Below are 23,098 nucleotides of genomic sequence, written 5' to 3'. Positions count from 1 at the left end.
ATGGACTTGGCCTATACTGTGGAGCATTCCACAGATTCACTCTTCTCTGGCTAACAAAATTCCTCCTTGCCTCTGTTCAAAAGGGTCACCTCTCAATTTTGATGCTGTGCCTTCTAGTTCTCGATACCCCCACCGTAGGAAACATCTTCTCCACATAGAAACATAGAAAATAGGTGCAGGAGTAGGCCATTCGGCCCTTTGAGCCTGCACCGCCATTCAGTATGATCATGGCTGATCATCCAACTCAGAACCCTGTACCAGCCTTCCCTCCATACCCCCGATCCCTTTAGCCACAAGGGCCATATCTAACTCCCTCTTAAATATAGCCAATGAACTGGCCTCAACTGTTTCCTGTGGCAGAGAATTCCACAGATTCACCACTCTCTGTGTGAAGAAGTTTTTCCTAATCTCGGTCCTAAAAGGCTTCCCCTTTATCCTCAAACTGTGACCCCTCGTTCTGGACTTCCCCAACATCAGGAACAATCTTCCTGCATCTAGCCTGTCCAATCCCTTTAGGATTTTATACATTTCAATCAGATCCCCCCTCAATCTTCTAAATTCCAACGAGTACAAGCCCAGTTCATCCAGTCTTTCTTCATATGAAAGTCCTGCCATCCCAGGAATCAATCTGGTGAACCTTCTTTGTACTCCCTCTATGGCAAAGATGTCTTTCCTCAGATTAGGGGACCAAAACTGCACACAATACTCCAGGTGTGGTCTCACCAAGGCCTTGTACAACTGCAGTAGTACCTCCCTGCTCCTTCACTCGAATCCTCTTGCTATAAATGCCAGCATACCATTCGCCTTTTTCACCGCCTGCTGTACCTGCATACCCACTTTCAATGACTGGTGTATAATGACACCCAGGTCTCGTTGCACCTCCCCTTTTCCTAATCGGCCACCATTCAGATAATAATCTGTTTTCCTATTTTTGCCACCAAAGTGGATAACTTCACATTTATCCACATTAAATTGCATCTGCCATGAATTTGCCCACTCACTTAACCTATCCAAGTCACCCTGCATCCTCTTAGCATCCTCCTCACAGCTAACACTGCCGCCCAGCTTCGTGTCATCCGCAAACTTGGAGATGCTGCATTTAATTCCCTCATCCAAGTCATTAATATATATTGTAAACAACTGGGGTCCCAGCACTGAGCCTTGCGGTACCCCACTAGTCACAGCCTGCCATTCTGAAAAGGTCCCGTTTATTTCCACTCTTTGCTTCCTGTCTGCCAACCAATTCTCTATCCACATCAATACCCCCAATACCGTGTGCTTTAAGTTTGCACACTAATCTCCTGTGTGGGACCTTGTCAAAAGCCTTTTGAAAATCCAAATACACCACATTCACTGGTTCTCCCCCATCCACTCTACCAGTTACATCCTCAAAAAATTCCATGAGATTCGTCAGACATGATTTTCCTTTCACAAATCCATGCTGACTTTATCCAATGATTTCACCACTTTCCAAATGTGCTGTTATCACATCTTTGGTAACTGACTCTAGCAGTTTCCCCACCACCGATGTTAGGCTAACGGGTCTATAATTCCCTGGTTTCTCTCTCCCTCCTTTTTTTAAAAAGTGGGGTTACATTGGCCACCCTCCAATCCTCAGGAACTAGTCCAGAATCTAACGAGTTTTGAAAAATTATTACTAATGCATCCACTATTTCTTGGGCTACTTCCTTAAGCACTCTGGGATGCAGACCATCTGGCCCTGGGGATTTATCTGCCTTCAATCCCTTCAATTTACCTAACACCACTTCCCCACTAACATGTATTTCCCTCAGTTCCTCCATCTCACTGGACCCTCTGTCCCCTACTATTTCCGGAAGATTATTTATGTCTTCCTTAGTAAAGACAGACCAAAGTAATTATTCAATTGGTCTGCCATGTCCTTGCTCCCCATAATCAATTCACCTGTTTCTGTCTGTAGGGGACCTACATTTGTCTTAACCAATCTTTTTCTTTTCACATATCTATAAAAGCTTTTACAGTCAGTTTTTATGTTCCCTGCCAGTTTTCTCTCAAATTCTTTTTTCCCCTTCCTAATTAAGCCCTTTGTCCTCCTCTGCTGAACTCTGAATTTCTCCCAGTCCTCAGGTGAGCCACTTTTTCTGGCTAATTTGTATGCTTCTTCTTTGGAATTGATACTATCCCTAATTTCCCTTGTCAGCCATGGTTGCACTACCTTCCTTGATTTATTCTTTTACTAAACTGGGATGAACAATTGTTGTAGTTCATCCATGCAATCTTTAAATGCTTGCCATTGCATATCCACCGTCAACCCTTTTAAGTGTCATTTGCCAGTCTATCTTAGCTAATTCATGTCTCATACCTTCAAAGTTACCCTTCTTTAAGTTCAGAACCTTTGTTTCTGAATTAACTATGTCACTCTCCATCTTAATGAAGAATTCCACCATATTATGGTCACTCTTACCCAAGGGGCCTCTCACAACAAGATTGCTAATTAACCCTTCCTCATTGCTCAATACCCAGTCTAGAATAGCCTGCTCTCTAGTTGGTTCCTCGACATGTTGGTTCAAAAAGCCATCCTGCATACATTCCAAGAAATCCTCTTCCTCAGCACCCTTACCAATTTGGTTCACCCAATCTACATGTAGATTGAAGTCACCCATTATAACTGCTGTTCCTTCATTGCTCACATTTCTAATTTCCTGTTTAATACCATCCCCAATCTCACTACTACTGTTAAGTGGCCTGTACACAACTCCCACCAGCGTTTTCTGCCGCTTAGTGCTATGCAGCTCTACCCATATCGATTCCACATCCTCCCAGCTTATGTCCTTCCTTTCTATTGCGTTAATCTCCTCTCTGACCAGCAATGCCACCCCACCTCCTTTTCTTTCATGTCTATCCCTCCTGAATATTGAAGATATGATCTCCCATCCTTGGTCACCCTGGAGCCATGTCTCTGTGATCCCAACTATATCATATTCATTAATAACAATCTGCACTTTCAATTCATCCACCTTATTACGAATGCTCCTTGCATTGACACACAAAGCCTTCAGGCTTATCCACCCTATCTCGTCCTTTCAACATTCGTTTCAGTGAGATCCCCACACATTCTTCTAAATTCCAGTGAGTTCCGGCCCAGAGTTGCCAAATGCTCCTCATTTGTTAATCCCTTCCTTCCTGGAATCATCCTCGTGAACCTCCTCTGGACTCTCTCCTATGACAACACATCCTTTCTGAGATATGGGGCCCAAAACTGTTGACAGTTCCCCAAGTACAGCCTGCCTCGTGTCTTATAATGGCTCAGCATATCTCCTTGTTTTTATATTCTATTTCCCTTGAAATAAATCCCAACATAGCATTTGCCTTCTTAACCACAGACTCAACCTGTAAATTAACCTTCTGGGAATTTTGCATGAGGACTCCTAAGTTCCTCTGCACATCTGATGTTTGAGCCTTCACCCCATTTAGAAATTAATCCGCACTATTGTTTCTTTTACCAAAATGCATTATCATACATTTCCCAACACTGTATTCCATCTGCCAATTTTTTGCCCATTCTTCCAATTTGTCAAAGTCCTGCAGCAATCGCATTGTTTTGTCAACAATACCTACCTCTCCACCTATCTTCGTATCCTCCACAAATTTTGCCACAAAGCCATCAATTCCATTATCTAAATCATTGACAAACAATGTGAAAAGCAGCAGTCCCAATACTGACCCCTGAGGAACACCACTAGTCACTGGCAGCCAACCAGAAAAGGCAGCCTTTATTCCCATTCACTGCCTCCTGCATGTCAGCCATTCTGCTATTCATGCCAGTATCTTTCCTGTAACACCATAGGGTTTTATTTTGTTAAGCAGCCTCATGTGTGGCACCTTTTCAAATGCCTTCTGAAAATCCGGGTAAATGACATCCACTGCATCTCCGTTGTCCACCTGCTTGTTACTTCCTCGAAGAACTCTTAACAGATTTGTTAGGCAGGATTTCCCTTTACAGAAACTATGCTGACTTTCACTTATTTTATCATTCGTCTCCAAGAACCCCAAAACTTCATCCTTAATAATAGACTCCAATACTTCCCCAACCACTGAGGTTTGGCTAACTGGCCTATAATTTCCTTTCTTTTGCCTTCCTCCCTTCTTAAAGCGTGGATTCTTCTAATCGATTTTTTTAATACAAAGTAATGAATTAGTCCTGTTAACACCTTGAATAAGATGCTACGTATACTGTAATTAACTGACATAACTAAGCTACGTGTATTTAATTTGCAGAAGTTATAGATTATTTTACCCAGGTATTTTTTTTACGGTTGTGATCTGCCCATAACCTAAATACCAGGAAGTTCAGCTCTATCATTGTAGCTGAAGTCCCATACTTTCCATTTGATAACTATTCATTTTCAACCTGACTGTCCAATAATATGAACATAGATTGCATTCAGTGTACCTCTCCCACCCTGTCCCTTTTCTTAGTTCTTCTGCCTCTGTTGCATCTGTTCTGAGGATGAGACTTTCCATTCCAAAACACCAGAGATGTTCTGCTCCTTCATAGAACGGGGCTTCCCTTCCTGTACCATTGACGCTGTCCTCGCCTGCATCTCCCCCATCTCCCAGACATCCGCCCTCACCCCATCTTCCTGCTGCCTCAACGGGGATAGAGTTTCTCTTGTCCTTACCTACCACCACCGCGAGCCTCAGCATCCAGCATGTCATACTTTGTAACTTCCATTGTCTTCAATGGGAACCCACCACTAAACTCATCGTGTCCTCCCACACTCCCCACTTTCCACAGCTCTCCAACTTACCCCTCCCCAACTTCTTACTTCATCTTCCTTCCCCATCTACCTACCAGCTCATACTCCATCCTTTCTTTCTACGGCTCCTGCCCCTTTCATTTCCAGTCCTGATGAAGGGTCTTGACTTGAAATAGTAAATGTTTATTCATCACAGATGCTGCCCAACCTGCTGAGTTCCTCCAGCATTTTAGAAACATAGAAACACAGAAAATAGGTGCAGGAGTAGGACATTCGGCCCTTCGAGCCTGCACCGCCATTTATTATGATCATGGCTGACCATCCAACTCAGAACCCCGCCCCAGCCTTCCCTCCATACCCCCTGATCCCTGTAGCCACAAGGGCCATATCTAACTCCCTCTTAAATATAGCCAATGAACTGGCCTCAACTGTTTCCTGTGGCAGAGAATTCCACAGATTCACCACTCTCTGTGTGAAGAAGTTTTTCCTAATCTCGGTCCTAAAAGGCTTCCCCTTTATCCTCAAACTGTGACCCCTTGTTCTGGGCTTCCCCAACATCGGGAACAATCTTCCTGCATCTAGCCTGTCCAATCCCTTTAGGATTTTATACGTTTCAATCAGATCCCCCCTCAATCTTCTAAATTCCAACGAGTACAAGCCCAGTTCATCCAGTCTTTCTTCATATGAAAGTCCTGCCATCCCAGGAATCAATCTGGTGAACCTTCTTTGTACTCCCTCTATGGCAAGGATGTCTTTCCTCAGATTAGGGGACCAAAACTGCACACAATACTCCAGGTGTGGTCTCACCAAGGCCTTGTACAACTGCAGTAGTACCTCCCTGCTCCTGTACTCGAATCCTCTCGCTATAAATGCCAGCATACCATTCGCCTTTTTCACCGCCTGCTGTACCTGCATGCCCACTTTCAATGACTGGTGTATAATGACACCCAGGTCTCGTTGCACCTCCCCTTTTCCTAATCGGCCACCATTCAGATAATAATCTGTTTTCCTATTTTTGCCACCAAAGTGGATAACTTCACATTTATCCACATTAAATTGCATCTGACATGAATTTGCCCACTCACTCAACCTATCCAAGTCACTCTGCATCCTCTTAGCATCCTCCTCACTGCTAACACTGCCACCCAGCTTCGTGTCATCCGCAAACTTGGAGATGCTGCATTTAATTCCCTCATCCAAGTCATTAATATATATTGTAAACAGCTGGGGTCCCAGCACTGAGCCTTGCGGTACCCCACTAGTCACAGCCTGCCATTCTGAAAAGGTCCCGTTTATTCCCACTCTTTGCTTCCTGTCTGCTAACCAATTCTCCATCCACATCAATACCTTACCCCCAATACCGTGTGCTTTAAGTTTGCACACTAATCTCCTGTGTGGGACCTTGTCAAAAGCCTTTTGAAAATCCAAATATACCACATCCACTGGTTCTCCCCTATCCACTCTACTGGTTACAACCTCAAAAAATTCTATGAGATTCGTCAGACATGATTTTCCTTTCACAAATCCATGCTGACTTTGTCCGATGATTTCACCGCTTTCCAAATGTGCTGTTATCACATCTTTGATAACTGACTCCAGCAGTTTCCCCACCACCGATGTTAGGCTAACCGGTCTATAATTCCCCGGTTTCTCTCTCCCTGCTTTTTTAAAAAGTGGGGTTACATTAGCCACCCTCCAATCCTCAGGAACTAGTCCAGAATCTAACGAGTTTTGAAAAATTATCACTAATGCATCCACTATTTCTTGGGCTACTTCCTTAAGCACTCTAGGATGCAGACCATCTGGCCCTGGGGATTTATCTGCCTTCAATCCCTTCAATTTACCTAACACCACTTCCCTACTAACAAGTTTTGTATTTTGTATGTTTTGGATTTTGTATGTGTTGCTCTGAAGTTCCAGCATCTGCAGCTTCTCTCGTGTGTGTATAGATTACATTGTGCTGATTTTCTTCGTGCACTATCCAATAAGCTGCAAATACATCCAAATGCTACATTTGGATCTACAACAGGTCGTCAAAACATCCCTGTCCATTACTGGCACTAGCCTGCCCGCCATCAAGGACCTACAGTGGTATGCAACAGTTTGGGCACCCCTGTCAAAGTCTGTTACTGTGAATAGTTAAGTGAGTAGAAGATGAACTGATCTCCAAAAGTCATAAAGTTAAAGATGAAACATTCTTTTCAACATTTTAAGCAAGATTAGTGTATTATTTTTGTTTTGTACAATTTTAGAGTGGGGGAAAAAAGGAAAGGAGCACCATGCAAAAGTTTGGGCACCCCAAGAGATTTGAGCTCTCAGATAACTTTTACCAAGGACTCCGACCTTAATTAGCTTGTTAGGGCTATGGCTTATTCACAATCATCGTTAGGAAAGGCTAGGTTATGCAAATTTCAAAGCTTTATAAATACCCCGACTCCTCAAACCTTATCCCAACAATCAGCAGCCATGGGCTCCTCTAAGCAGCTACCTAACACTCTGAAAATTAAAATAATTGATGCCCACAAAGCAGGAGAAGGCTATAAGAAGATAGCAAAGCGTTTTCAGGTAGCCGTTTTCTCCGTTCGTAATGTAATTAAGAAATGGCAGTTAACAGGAATGGTGGAGGTCAAGTTGAGGTCTGGAAGACCAGAAAACGTTCCGAGAGAATTGCTCGTAGGATTGCTAGAAAGGCAAATAAAAACCCCCGTTTGACTGCAAAAGACCTTCAGGAAGATTTAGCAGACTCTGGAGTGATGGTGCACTGTTCTACTGTGCAGCGACAACTGCACAAATATGATCTTCATGGAAGAGTCATCAGAAGAAAACCTTTTCTGTGTCCTCACCACAAAATTCAGCATCAGAAGTTTGCAAAGGAACATCTAAACAAGCCTGATGCATTTTGGAAACAAGTCCTGTGGACTGATGAAGTTAAAATAGAACTTTTTGGCTGCAATGAGCAAAGGTATGTTTGGAGAAAAAAAGGTGCAGAATTTCAGGAAAAGAATACCTCTGCAACTGTTAAGCATGGGGGTGGATCGTTCATGCTTTGGGCTTGTGTTGCAGCTAGTGGCACGGGGAACATTTCACTGGTAGAGGGAAGAATGAATTCAATTAAATACCAGCAATTTCTGGAAGCAAACATCACACCGTCTGTCAAAAAAAAGCTGAAGATGAAAAAAGGATGGCTTCTACAACAGGATAATGATCCTAAACACACCTCAAAATCCACAATGGGCTACCTCAAGAGGCGCAAACTGAAGGTTTTGTCATGGCCCTCAGGGTTCCCTGACCTAAACATCAGCGAAAATCTGTGGATAAACCTCAAAAGGGCAGCGCATGCAAGACGGCCCAAGAATCTCACAGAACTAGAACTAGAAGCCTTTTGCAAGGAAGAATGGACAAAAATTCCCCAAACAAGAATTGAAAGACTCTTATCTGGCTACAGAAAGCGTTTACAAGCTGTGATACTTGCCAAAGTGGGTGTTGCTAAGTACTGACCATGCAGGGTGCCCAAACTTTTGTTTCAGGCCCTTTTCCTTTTTTGTTATTTTGAAACTGTAAAAGATGGAAATAAAAAAAGTAATCTTGCTTAAAATATTAAAGAAATGTGTCATTTTTAACTTTTTGCCTTTTGGAAATCAGGTCATCTTTTACTTGCTTAGCTATTAACAGAAATTTTGACCAGGGGTGCCCAAACTTTTGCATGCCACTGTAAATACAGAAAGCTGTTGAAAAAGGGCCAGTAACATCATGAAGGATCCCATACACCCTGATCATGTTTGTCCTACTCCCATCTTGGAGGAGGCTACGTAGCATCTACGCCAGGGCCACCAGACTGAAAAACTGTTGCAGTTGCAAGACACAAACGAGAAAATGTGCAAATGCTGGAAGTCCGAGCAATATACACAAAATGTTGGAGGAGACTTCGAAAGGTGGGGACCTTTCATATCTACTCCTGAGCTTTTTTTCCTCCAGTCTTGCCGAAGGGTTTCAGCCTGAAATGTCGACTGTGCTTTTTTCCATAGATGCTGCCTGGCCTGCTGAGTTCCTTCAGCATTTTGTGTGTGTTACAATTGCAAGAAATAGTTTGTGAACCCTTTGCAGTTACCTGGTTTTCTGCGTTAATTGCTCATGAAATGTGGTGGTGTCTTCATCTAAGTCACAATAACAGACAAACACAAACTGTCTAAACTAATAACACAATTGTACTTATTAATACTGAGTACACCATTTAAACATCACAGTCTATGTTCAAAAATGTATGTGAACCTCTGGGGTAATGCCTTCTACAAAAGCTCTATGGAGTTAGGCGTTCCAATCAATGAGCTGAGATTGGAGGTGTGGGTTGTGGAGGTGTCCTGCCTTATAAAAAAGGACACAGTCAGGTTACTGACAGAGCCTGCTCTTCTCAAGAATAATCTGTTTATGCACAGCAAGCCTCAATCAAAACAACTTTCAGAGGAACTTAGAAGAAGAATTGTAGAGACTCAGGAAGGGATAAAAGGATATAAAAGCATTTCTAAAGACCAGAGCGTTCATCAGTCCACAGTAAGAGAAATTGTCTACTAATGGAGGAAACTCTGTACTGTTTCTACTCTCCCTAGGAGTGGGCGTTCTGCAAAGATCACACCAAGAGCACAACGTACAGTGCTGAAGGAGGTGAAAAAGAATCCAAGGGTAACAGCAAAATATCTGCAGAATTCTCCAGAACTTGCTAAAGTCTATGTTCATGTGTCCACTATTAGAAAAACATTGATCAAGAATGGTGTTCATGGAAGGGTACCACAGAGGAAACCACTGCTCTTAAGAAACATTGCTGCATGTCTCAAGTTTGCAAAAAAACACCTGGATGTTCTGTAGTGCTTCTGGGACAATGTTCTGTGGACAGATGAGACAAAAGTCGAACCTTCTGGCAGAAATGCACACCGTTATGTTTGGAGGAAAAAGTGTACTGCACACCAACACCAAAATCTCATTCCAACTGTGAAACATGGTGGAAGGAACATCATGGTGTGGGGCTGCTTTGCTGCCTCAGGGCTAGGACAGCTTGCAATCGTTGAGGGGACAATGAAATCAAAATTGTATCAAGACATTTTACATGAGAATGTCAGGGTAGCTGTCTGTCACCTGAAGGTTAATAGAAGTTGGATGATCTAATAATACAATGATCACAAACATGAGAGTTAATCAGCAACAGAATGGTTTAAAATAATTCACGTTTTGGAATGGCCAAGTCACAGTCCAGACCTTAACCTAATTTGAGATGCAGTGGCATGACCTGAAGAGGGCTGTTCATGCAAGGTATCCCAGAAATATTGATAAACTGAAACAGTTTTGTATGGAGGAATGGCCTAAAATTCCTCCTCACTATTGTACAAGTCTGATCAGCAACCACAGGAAACGTTTGGTGGAGGTTATTCTTGCTAAAGGAGATTCTACCGGTTATTAAATACAAGGGTTCACATACTTTTTCCAGCCTGGATTGTGAATGATTAAACGATGTGTTCAATAAAGACATGAAAAGTAACTGTGTGTTAATAGTTTAGGCAGATTGTATTTGTCTATTATTGTGACAGATGAGGATCAGACCACATTTTATGAGTAGTTAATGCATAGAAACATAGAAAGCCTACAGCACAATACAGGCCCTTCGGCCCACAGAATTGTGCCGAACATGTCCCTACCTTAGAAAATACTGAGGGTGACCCATAGCCCCCTATTTTTCTAAGCTCGATGTACCTATCCAGGAGTCTCTTAAAAGACCCTATCGTATCCGCCTCCACCACCATTGCCGGCAGCCCATTCCATGCACTCACCACTCTCTGTGTAAATAAATAAATAAATAGATAGATAGATAGATAGATAGATACCCCCTGACATCTCCTCTGTACCTACTTCCAAGCACCTTAAAACTGTGACCTCTCGTGCTAGCCTTTTCAGCCCTGGAAAAAAGCCTCTGACTATCCACACGATCAATGCCTCTCATCATCTTATACACCTCTATCAGGTCACCTCTCATCCTCTATCGCTCCAAGGAGAAAAGGCTGAGTTCACTCAACCTGTACTCATAAGGCATGCTCCCCAATCCAGGCAACATCCTGGTACATCTCCTCTGCACCCTTTCTATAGTTTCCACATCCTTCCTGTAGTGAGGCGACCAGAATTGAGCATAGTACTCCAAGTGGGGTCTGACCAGGGTCCTATATAGCTGCAACATTACCTCTCAGCTCTTAAACTCAAGTCCACGATTGATGAAGGCCAATGCACTGTATGCTTTCTTAACCACAGAGTCAACCTGCGCAGTAGCTTTGAGTGTCCTGTGGACTTGGACCCCAAGATCCCTCTGATCCTCCACACTGCCAAGAGTCTTACCATTAATACTATATTCTGCCATCATAATTGACCTACCAAAGTGAACCACCTCATACTTATCTGGGTTGAACTCCATCTGCCACTTCTCAGCCCAGTTTTGCATCCTCTCAATGTCCCGCTGTAACCTCTGACAGCCCTCCACACTATCCACAACACCCCCAATCTTTGTGTCATCAGCAGATTTACTAACCCATCCCTCTGCTTCCTCATCCAGGTCATTTATAAAATCATAAAGAGTAGGGGCCCCAGAACAGATCCCTGAGGCAAACCACTGGTCACTGACCTCCATGCAGAATATGACCCGTCTACAGCTGCTCTTTGCCTTCTGTTGGCAAGCCAGTTCTAGATGCGCAAAGTAATGTCCCCATGGATCCCATGCCTCCTTACTTTCTCAATAAGCCTTGTGTGGCGTAACTTATCAAATGCCTTGCTGAAATCCATCTACTATTAACCTGATGGCATGAACATCGACTTCTCTAACTTCCGCTAATGCCCCACCTCCCCCCTCGTACCCCATCCGTTATTTATTTTTATACACACATTCTTTCTCTCACTCTCCTTTTTCTCCCTCTGTCCCTCTGACTATACCCCTTGCCCATCCTCTGGGTTCCCTCCACCCCTTGTCTTTCTCCCCGGACCTCCTGTCCCATGATCCTCTCATATCCCCTTTGCCAATCACCTGTCCAGCTCTTGGCTCCATCCCTCCCCCTCCTGTCTTCCCCTATCATTTTCGATCTCCCCCTCCCACTTTCAAATCTCTTACTAACTCCTCCTTCAGTTAGTCCTGACGAGGGGTCTCGGCCTGAAACGTCGACTGTACCTCTTCCTAGAGATGCTGCCTGGTCTGCTGCGTTCACCAGCAACTTTGATGTGTGTTACTGTTCTACCTTCATCAATGTGTTTAGTCACATCCCCAGAAAATTCAATCAGGCTCGTAACGCACGACCTGCCTTTGACAAAGCCATGCTGACTATTCCTAATCATATTATACCTCTCCAAATGTTCATAAATCCTGCCTCTCAGGATCTTCTCCATCAACTTACCAACCACTGAAGTAAGACTCACTGGTCTAATGCAGAAAGCCAAGGAATTGCAAAGGTACCACACGTGCACTGTACTTTACTTGAACAGTAGGGCTGTAATCCACCCCCCCCCGGCCAAAACCCTTATCCACCACTACTTTATCATTTCCTGTCGGGGTCCCTTGTGTACAGGCACTCTGGAGCCTAAGGTCACTCATTAAATACTTCTTTTCAATTCTTGGGATAATAATTGTTTTGGATTAGAAAGCAAACTGGACGGTGATTTTGAATTAACTTTGGGGAGCTCAAGTTTAGAGCAATGTGTGTTTTAATATTTAGTAATTTTTTTCAAAATGGGATTATTACACTGTTCTTTTTTTCAACAGGCCAACACCAATAAGCTCTTTGATATCTCAATACAAATTTCAAGAACATCTTCTTTATTGTAAGTCTTGTATGGAACTATATTTTTAGTGCAGAAAAGATTGTTTATTGTCATTTAAGTATATACATTTATGTAACCATATAATGCATATCGAACCAGGGTGTAAAGCACAGTAGTACAGTACACATAACACACGATAGCTTATGAAGATGATACAATCTACAGGTGAATCACACATAAATAACAAACTAAAGTGTATTAATATTAAATATAGTAAGGTACGGAACAGATTAACCAGTGACAATTCTAATATGAGGTGGCAGGGAGTTCAGAAACCTAATGGCATGAGGGGAAAGTATTTTCTCTTTGTAACCGTGCTTGTTTTTATGCATTGTACTCTCCTGCTTGATGGTAGAAAGTCAAGGAGGATGTTGGATGGATACTCAGTGTATGCAATGCTCCTGATAAAGGGCCCTGATGGATGGCAGGGAGACCCCTATGATCCTCTCAGTCCTTTGTAGGGATTTCTGGTCCAATGCTCGACTTCTCCCACTCTAGAAGGACATGCAGCTTGTCAGGACACTCAGTGGTGCTCCTGTAAAATGCATTTAAGATGACGGGGTGGGAGCCTTGCTTGCCTCAACCTTCCGAGGAAGTGGAGGCGCTGCTATGCCGTCTTGTTCAGGGGGGTGATGTTAAGGGACTAGGTGAGGTGTGAACTCCCAGGAACTTGATATAGTTAAATTGCTATGGAGGAACCAGGTATTTGCAGAGGGGGATGATTTGTCTGCACCTTCTGGAAGTCTACAATGATTTCCTTTGTCTTCTTCACCTTCAGGCTTAAGTTGTTGTTCTCACACTAATCCACCAATTGCTCCACTTCCTCTCTATACTCCGTCTCGTCATCATTCTTGATAAGGCCAACCATTGTTGTGTCATCTGCAAACTTGATGACACGTTTTGAGCTGGATCTTGTGGCACTGTCAGGCATCAGCCGTGGGTTGAGAGCACAGCCTTGGAGAGTGCTAGTGCTCGGCATAATGGGACAAGAGGTGTTAGAAACATAGAAAACCTACAGCACAATACAGGTCCTTTGGCCCACAAAGTTGTGCTGAACATGTCCCTACCTTAGAAATTACTAGGTTTACTCATAGCCCTCTATTTTTCTAAGCTCCATGTACCTATCCAAAAGTTTCTCAAAAGACCCTACCGTATCCGCTTCCACCACCGTTGCCGGCAGCCCATTCCACACACTCACCACTCTCTGTGTAAAAAAAACTTACCCCTGACATCTCCTCTGTACCTACTTCCCAGCACCTTAAACCTATGCCCTCTTGTGGCAACCACCTCAGCCCTGGGAAAAAGCCTCTGACTATCCACACGATCAATGCCTCTCATCATCTTATGCACCTCTATCAGCTCGCCTCTCATCCTCCGTCGCTCCAAGGAGAAAAGGCCGAGTTCACTCAACCTGTTTTCATAAGGCATGCTCCCCATTCTAGGCAACGTCCTTGTAAGTCTCCTCTGCATCCTTTCTATAGTTTCCACATCCTTCCTGTAGTGAGGCGACCAGAATTGAGCACAGTACTCCAAGTGGGGTCTGACCAGGGTCCTATATAGCTGTAACATTACCTCTCGGCTCTTAAACTCAATCCCATTGATGTTGCTACCCACACGGACTGGCTGTGGGCTTACTGTTAAGGCCAGTATTCATTTGCAGAGGGAGGTGTTGAGACCCAGTGAAGACAGTTTCCCCACCAGTTTCTGGGGTATGATGGTGTTGGTCGCCGAAGTGAAGTCTATAAACAGTCTGGCATATGAGACCCCGTTTCCCAGGTGTTTCAGGGACGAAACAGACAAATAATGACAGAACATGAACCGCAGTGTCCCTAAAAGTAAGTCCACAGCTATGTAGCCATTTCAGCACCGCAACCAGTCCAGGAGCCCGATGGCTGTAGGCCGCAGGCCACAGCCACGGAGCCAGGTTCAGCACTGAGTCGAGTGCTGACTCGGTATTTGAAATCCTGAGGCTTCTCTCTCCCACTAAGCATGCAACGGATTTGTTCTCCTCTATGATGGCAGAATAAGAACCTTGGAGCATGTTAACCAGTCAAGGCCTCTTCAATTCCACATGACTTCTTTCTCAAATTCATATTTGCAGAAAACAGATGTGGCCTCTCAGAGCGGAGTCACATTTTATATCATTAACCATAAGCCGATGCAGACAATGGTAAAAATGTCTGCATGTTCAGAGTTAACTGAAGTTTCAGAGCTGGAACTTTGGAGTTCCATAAGCTTTCTGCAGGATTCTCCATGTTTAGTTCAAAGTTCAAAGTAAATTTATTTTCAATGTACATGTATGTCACCATATACTACTCTGAGATTTATTTTCTTGTGGGCATTCATAGTAAATACAAGAAACACAATAGAATCACTGAAAAACCACACACAACAAAGACAGACAACTTCCTGTGCAAAAGACGAAGTGTGCAAATAAAGCATATATTTAAATAACTAAATAAGCAGTAAATATCAGCAAAGTGAGCTAGATAGTCCTTGAAAGCAAGTCCATAGGTTGTGGGATCAGTGTTGATGTGAGTGAAGTTATCCCCTCTGGTTCAAGAGCCTGCTGGCTGAGGGGTAATGACTGGTTTTGAAGCTGGTGACATGAGTCCTGAGGGTCCTGTACCACCTTCCTGATGGCAGTAGTCAGAAGAATGCATGGCCTGGGCAGTGGGCTCCTTTATCCTTGTAGATGCACATTGATATAATCATTGGTGCATTAATTTTATTTCTTTAAATTTTAAAATTCTTTAAATTTCAGTTTAAAGTTTCATTATGTGTTTGTTTTGATGACCAAATTGATTTGCCACTGATAAGATCATGTAAAACAAAAACGCCAACCAAAACCATGGAGCTGATTATTGAGATCAGGAGCAGAAAACCAGTGGTCCATGAGCCAGTCTTCATCAGAGGTGAAGAGGCTCAGCAGCTCGGTGTCATTGTTTCGGATAGCCTGTCCTGAGCCTGGCATGCAAGTGCAATTATGAAGAAAACACAGCAGAGCTTCTGTTTCCTTAGAGACTCGATGTGACACTTAAAACTCTGACAAACTTCTATAGATATGTAGTGGAGAATATTTTGTCTAGCTGCATTATGGCCTGGTATGGAAACCCTAATGCCCTTGAACGGCAAATCCTACAAAAAGTAGTGGATACAGCCTAGTCCATTACAGGTACAGCCCTCCCCTCCATTGAGCATGAAACACTGTCACAGGAAAGCAGCCTCCATCATTAGGGACCTCCCCTGCCACCACCACCCAGGACATACCCTCTTCTCACTGATGCCATCCGGAGCCTCAGGACTCTCACCACCAGGTTCAGGAAGTTACTACCTCTCAACTGTCAAGCACTTGAACCAAAGGGAATAACTTAACTCCACGTGCCCCATCACTGAACTGTTCCCGCAACCTAGGGACTTATTTTTAAGGACTCTTTATCTCATGTTGTTGATATTTATTGCTTATTATTATTATTATTTCTTTATTTTTGTATTTGCACAGTTTGTTGTCTTGCACACTGGTTGAATGCCCAAGTATAGATTTATTGAATATGAATCTCATTTGTATGTGGTGACATGTATGTACTTTGATAATAAATTTACTTTGAACTTTAAGATTGCAGAAGATAGCTATTTTGTTCATCTGTATATAGTTTTGCTGGGTTTTTATGTCTTACAGCTGAAATTATGAAATACTACTAATTTTTCTCCAAGTCATTTCTGGTGTGGATTACTATTTTTACAGCTTTTCTTGAAGAGTTCATTAGTATCGGTCGTTTGAATGGAGCAGTGATTGGTGGCAGACAGGACAAGGCCGTCTACGTCCCTGATATATATTCCAGAACTCAAAATAACTGGGTCGATTCATTTTACAAGCAAAACGGCTATTTGGGTAACTGTTGTAACGTTTCATTATTAATTAACTTTACCTTAGATATAGAAGTTATTTGTAATTGCATATTTTAAATCATTTTTGCATTTGATTCACAGTGGTCCAAACTTGAAGTGATCATTTGGGTGCCATAGTAGTGTAGCGGTCAGCGCGATGCTATTACATCTTGGGGCATCAGAGTTTGGAGTTCAGTTCTGGTATTCTCTGTACATCTTCCCCCTGGGATGTGTGGGTTTCCTCTGGGTGTTCCAGTTTCCTGCCACAGTCCGGTAATGTACCGGGTAGGTTAATTGGTCATTGTAAATTACCCTGTGATTAGGTCAGGGTTCAATCGGGGGTTGCCAGGGCGGGGGCACTCAGCTCAAAGGGCCGGAAGGGCCTTCTCTGCACTGTATCGCGAAATAAATACAAAACAATTTAAACCTACCTCATTTTCTACCTCATTGGTGTGTTAAGTATATTTTAGGATCATACATTAATCATGTTTCCTGTTCCAGCTTCTGATACGGACGGTATTGACAACATGGTGTTTAAGATATGTGTGCAGATTTTAGAACTGGCTTATTTATGCTGTTTTTATTGAAGAAATTACTCGGTACGCACATGTCGCTGGGCAGAAAATTGCACAGCACAAGATTTTTGTGTACACTGGTTATTACAAATTAGAGGGAACATTGCTCACAACTGCATGCATTAAAAGTTAGCTTTGCAGAATTGTTGCTTAAGTCAACAGGATTATCACATATTTAGTGTTTGCAACCAGTAGGCATGTTTCTACCTGAAGGTAGGACCGATTAGAGATAAAGGTGGGAAGATGTGCCTGGAGGCAGTGGAAGTGAGTGAGGCCCTCAATGAATACTTCTCTTCGGTATTCACCAATGAGAGGGAACTTGATGATGACGAGGACAATATGAGTGTGGTTGATGTTCTGGAGCATGTTGATATTAAGGGAGAGGAGGTGTTAGAGTTGATAAAATACATTAGGACAGATTAAGCCCCTGGGGCCTGACGAAATATTCCCCAGGCTGCTCCACAAGGCGAGGGAAGAGATTGCTGAGCCTCTGGTTAGGATCTTCATGTCCTCATTGTCCGTGGGAATGGTACCGGAGGATTGGAGGGAGGCGAATGTTGTCCCCTTGTTCAAAAAAGGTAGTAGGGATAGTCCGGGTAATTATAGACCAGTGAGCCTTACGTCTGTGGTGGGAAAGCTGTTGGAAAAGATTCTTAGAGATAGGATCTATGGGCATTTAGAGAATCATGGTCTGATCAGGGACAGTCAGCATGGCTTTGTGAAGGGCAGATCATGTCTAACAAGCCTGATAGACTGCTTTGAGGTGGTGACCAGGCATATAGATGAGGGTAGTGCAGTGGATGTGATCTATATGGATTTTAGTAAGGCATTTGACAAGGTTCCACACGGTAGGCTTATCCAGAAAGTCAGAAGACATGGGATCCAGGGAAGTTTGGCCAGGTGGATTCAGAATTGGCCTGCCTGCAGAAAGCAAAGGTTCATTGAGTACATTCGGATTGGAGGATTGTGACTAGTGGTGTCCCACAATGATCAGTTTTGGGACCTGTACTTTTCGTGATTTTTATTAACGACCTGGATGTGGGGGTAGAAGGGTAGAAGTTTGCAGACGATACAAAGGTTGGTGGTATTGTGGATAGTGTAGAGGATTGTCGAAGATTGCAGAGAGACGTTGATAGGATGCAGAAGTGAGCTGAGAAGTGGCAGATGGAGTTCAACCCGGAGAAGTGTGAGGTGGTACACTTTGGAAGGACAAACTCCAAGGCAGAGTACAAAGTAAATGGTAGGATACTTGGTAGTGTGGAGGAGCAGAGGGATCTGGGGGTATATGTCCACAGATCCCTGAAAGTTGCCTCACAGGTGGATAGGGTAGTTAAGAAAGCTTATGGGGTATTAGCTTTCATAAGTCGAGGGACAGAGTCGCGATGTAATGATGCAGCTCTATAAAACTCTGGTTAGGCCACACTTGGAGTACTGTGTCCAGTACTGGTTGCCTCACTATAGGAAGGATGTAGAAGCATTGGAAAGGGTACAAAGGAGATTTACCAGGATGCTGCCTGGTTTAGAGAGTATGCATTATGATCAGAGATTAAGGGAGCTAGGGCTTTACTCTTTGGAGAGAAGGAGGATGAGAAGAGACATGATAGAGGTATACAAGATAATAAGAGGAATAGATAGAGTGGACAGCCAGCGCCCCTTCCCCAGGGCAGCACTGCTCAATACAAGAGGACATGGCTTTAAGGTAAGGGGTGGGAAGTTGAAGGGGGATATTAGAGGAAGGTTTTTTACTCAGAGAGTGGTTGGTGCGTGGAATGCACTGCCTGAGTCAGTGGTGGAGGCAGATACACTAGTGAAGTTTAAGAGACTACTGGACAGGTATATGGAGGAATTTAAGTTGGGGGGTTATATGGGAGGCAGGGTTTGAGGGTCGGCACAACATTGTGGGCCAAAGGGCCTGTACTGTGCTGTACTATTCTATGTTCTATGTACCTCGTTATCTCTGAACAGCAGTAATGTTTCTCGCAGGTTGGCGACGCTTGTTTAAAAGTACAGAAGAGACAAAGTGGGCGGCTATTGTTGGGAGTAGACCAGTGGTGAGAGAAGGTCAGGCTTTGGCTCAAAGGAAGCTTGGGCTTGAACGAGACATTGGGTCTCAGTAAGCGTTTGTTAGGGTTCCCGTTTCTTTTCCTCTTTCTGTACCTAGTTTAGTAAATGGCCATTGTGTGTTCTTCATGGCAGATGTTGGAGTCCTGGGAGAGCCAGTGTCCCAGGGAACTGCATCTGTGTGAAATGCATCCAGCTGCAGCTCCTTGAAAACTGTGTTACGGATCTGGTGCAGGAGCTGGATGGCCTTCAGCATGTATGGGAGAGTGAGGAGATAGTCAGAGTTACAGGAAAGTAGTCAGCCCAAAGTTTCAGGAGGTGAGTAGCTGCATGACTGTCAGGAGAGATGGAAATGTAATAGGCAATTAGCACAGAGCACCACTGTGGCCACTCCCCTCAATAATAAGTATACAACTTTGGATACTGTTATGGGGGATGAGCTCCCAGGGCAATGCCACAGAGACTGGTAACTGGCACTGAGCATGCGTCCGTGGTGCAGAAGGGAAAGAGAGAGAAGAAGGGAGTGGTCATTATAGGGGACTCGATAGTGAGGGGAACAGACAAGAGATTCTGTAGATGTGAATGGGACACCTGAATGGTATGTTGCCTCCCAGGTGCCAGGGTCAGAGACGTCTTGGATCGTGTCCACAACATTTTAGAGAGGGAGGGAGAGAAGCCAGATGTTTCGATGCATATTGGTACCATTGACCTAGGAAGGAAAAGCAAAGAGGTCCTGAAAAGAGAATTTAGAGAACTAGGCAGAAAGCAGGACCTCCTGGGTAGTAATTTCTGAATTGCTGCCCTTGACGCGCGTTAGTGAGGGTAGAAATAGAATGATTTAGCAAATTAATGCATGGCTGAGAAACTGGTACAAGGGGCAAGCCTTCAGGTTCTTGGATCATTGCCATCGCTTCTGAGGCAGGTTGCACCTGAACCCGAGGGGAACCAATATTCTCGCAGGCAGATTTGGTAGGGCTGCTGGAGAGGGTTTAAACTAATTTTGCAGGGGGTGGGAACTGGAGTGAAGAAATTCAGCATAGGACAGATGGTAAAAAAAAAAGCAAAGACAGGCAGATTATAGGATATAAATACGAAGCGTAAGGTAAAAGAAACCTTAGAAGGCAGTGATCACAGTGTAATTGAGTTCAACTTGACATTTGATAGGGAGAAAATCAAGTCTGTTGTAGCACTAATTCAGTGAAGTGAAGGAAATTGTAAAAGTATGAGAGAGGAGTTGGCCAAAGTAAATTGTAAGGAGATGCTGGCAAAAGAGACGGTATACAATGAAGCATAAATTAGTGGGAAGACAGAGGATTGGGAAGCTCTTAAAAACTTACAGAGAGCAACTAAAAGAATCGTTAGGAGGGCAAAGGTGAAATATGAAAGCAAGCCAACAAACAATATCAAAGTAGATAGTAAAAGCTTTTTCAAGTATGTTTTGAAAAAAATAAAAGAGAGATGAGGGTGGATATAGGATCACTAGAAAATCAACCAGGGAAATAATAAGGGGGACTAAGGAGGTGGCCGATGAACTAAATGAGTATTTTGCATCATTCTTTGCTGTGGAAGATACTAACACTATGCCAGATGTTGAAGGGTGTGAAGGAAAAGAAGTGAGTGCAGTTACTATTACAAGGGAGAAGGTGCTCAGAAAGCTGAAAGAACTAAGGGTACACAAGTTACCTGGACCAGGTAAACTGCACCCTAGGGGTCTGAAAGAGGTAGCGGTATATATTGTGGAGACATTAGCAATGATCTTTCAATAATCACTGGACTCTGGCATGGTGCCAGAGGACTGGAAAATTGCAGATGCCACTCCACTCTTTAAGAAAGGAGGAAGGCAGCAGAAAGGAAATTATAGACCAGTTAGCCTGACCTCAGTGGTTGGGAAGATGTTAGAGTCATTTGTTAAGGATGAGGTTATGGAGTACTTGGTGACACAGGACAAGATAGGACAAAGTCAACATGGTTTCCTTAAGGGAAAGTCCTGCCTGACAAACCTGTTGGAATTCTTTGAGGAAATTACACGTAGGATAGATAAAGTGAGTGCAGTGGATGTTGTATATTTGGACTTTCAGAAGGCCTTTGTCAAGATGCCACACATAAGGCTGCTTACCGAATTAAGAGCCCATGATATTACAGGGAAGTTACGAACATGATTGGAGCATTGGCTGATTGGAAGAAGGCAGCGAGTGGGAGTAAAAGGATTCTTTTCTGTTTGGCTGCCATTGACTAGTGGTGTTCTGCAGGGGTCGGTGTTGGAACCACTTCTTTTTATGCTGTCTTTAAATGATTTAGATGATGGAATAGATGGCTTTGTTGCCAAGTTTGCAGATGATACAAAGATTGGTGGATGTGCAGGTCGTTTGAGGAAGCGGGTAGGCTGCAGAAGGACTTGGACAGATTAGGAGAATGAGCAAGAGAGTGGCAAATGAAATACAATGTTGGAAAATGCATGGTCATGCACTTTGGTAGTAGAAATAAATATACAGGCTATTTTCAAAACAAGGGGAAAATCCAAAAATCTGGAATGGAAAGGGACTTGTGAGTCCTTGTGCAGAACACCCTGAAGGTGAACTTGCAGGCTGAGTCAGTGGTGAGGAAGGCTAATGCAATGTTAGCATTCATTTCAAGAGGTCTAGAATACAAGACTAGGGATGTGATGCTGAGGCTTTATAAGGCACTGGTGTAGATTCACCTTGAGTATTGTGAACAGTTTTGAGCTCCTTATCTAAAAAAGATGTGCTGGCATTGGGCGGGGGGAGGGGGGTGCGCAGTGGAGACTCACAAAGATGATTCCAGGAATGCAAGGGTTATCGTATGAGGAACGTTTGATAGCTCTGGGACTGTACTCGCTAGAATTCAGATGGATGAGAGGGTATCTCATTGAAACTTTTGAATATTGAAAGGCCTAGAGAGAGTAGATGTGGAAAAGAAGTTTCCCATGGTGGGTAAGTCCAGGACAAGAGGACACAGTCTCATGGGCGTCCATTTAAAACAGAAATGTTGAGAAATTTCTTTTGCCAGAGGGTGGTGAGTTTGTGGAATTTGTTGCCACATACAACTGTGGAGGCCAGGTCGTTGGGTGTATTTAAGCCAGAGCTTAACAGGTTCTTGATTGGACATGGCTTCAAAGGTTATGGGGAGAAGGCTGGGGAGTGGGACTGAGGAGAGGGGAGAAAGGATCAGCCATGATTGCATGGCGGAGCAGAATCGATGGGCCAAATGGCCTAATTCTGCTCGTATGTCTTATGTTTTCATTTGGTAAAATCACGAAGATTAGTCATGTGTGACAACCAAATCATAACACTTTATATTTTTGCATATTTATAGTTGTAGCTGGAAATCAACCACTATATTTCTTTCTGTAGAATCGTATGTAAATCTGTCTTTAGTAGCTGGCATTTAATTTGAGCTGAACAGTTTTGTGGTGTCTTAATTACCTTATAAAATGTCAGCAGATTTGTTTAAAGGTGAGCAGCAACCAATGATTAGCTTTATTTGTCACATGTACATTGAAGCGTACATTGAAACGTGTCACACGAGGAATTCTGCAGATGCTGGAAACTCAAGCAACACACATCAAAGTTGCTGAAGAATGCAGCAGGCCGGGCAGCATCTCGAGGAAGAGGTACAGTCGATGTTTCGGGCCGAGACCCTTCGTCAAGACTCTTCGTCCTGACGAAGGGTCTCGGCCCAAAATGTCGACTGTACCTCTTCCTAGAGATGCTGCCTGACCTGCTGCGTTCACCAGCAACTTTGATGTTGATTGAAATGTGTCATTTACGTCAACGACCAATATAGACCAAGGATACACGATACTGGGGGCAGCCTGCAAGTGTTCACAATATAGCATGCCCACAATTTACTAACCATAATGTAGGTCTTTTGGGATGTGGAAGGATAACCGGTGCCCTCTGCAGAGACACACTTAGTCAAGGGGAGAACATAGGAACTCCTTATAGATAGTGGTGGGAATTAAATAACGGTCACTGG

General features: G+C 43.6%; 1 protein-coding gene across 1 annotated transcript in view; it reads left to right on the top strand.

Annotated features, from left to right (window-relative positions):
* Positions 1-23,098, top strand: part of ufl1 (UFM1-specific ligase 1) — a 115,343-nt gene that overhangs the window by 28,517 nt on the left and 63,728 nt on the right. Inside the window, exons 7-8 of the mRNA XM_063033090.1 lie at positions 12,520-12,578; positions 16,324-16,470. Of these exons, the coding sequence (XP_062889160.1) occupies positions 12,520-12,578; positions 16,324-16,470 (206 nt within the window). The remainder of the gene's footprint in view (positions 1-12,519; positions 12,579-16,323; positions 16,471-23,098) is intronic.

The sequence above is a fragment of the Mobula hypostoma genome, chromosome 2, assembly GCF_963921235.1.
Source record: "Mobula hypostoma chromosome 2, sMobHyp1.1, whole genome shotgun sequence".
Lineage (NCBI taxonomy): Eukaryota > Metazoa > Chordata > Chondrichthyes > Myliobatiformes > Myliobatidae > Mobula > Mobula hypostoma.
This window is presented reverse-complemented; position numbering and strand designations above follow the sequence as displayed.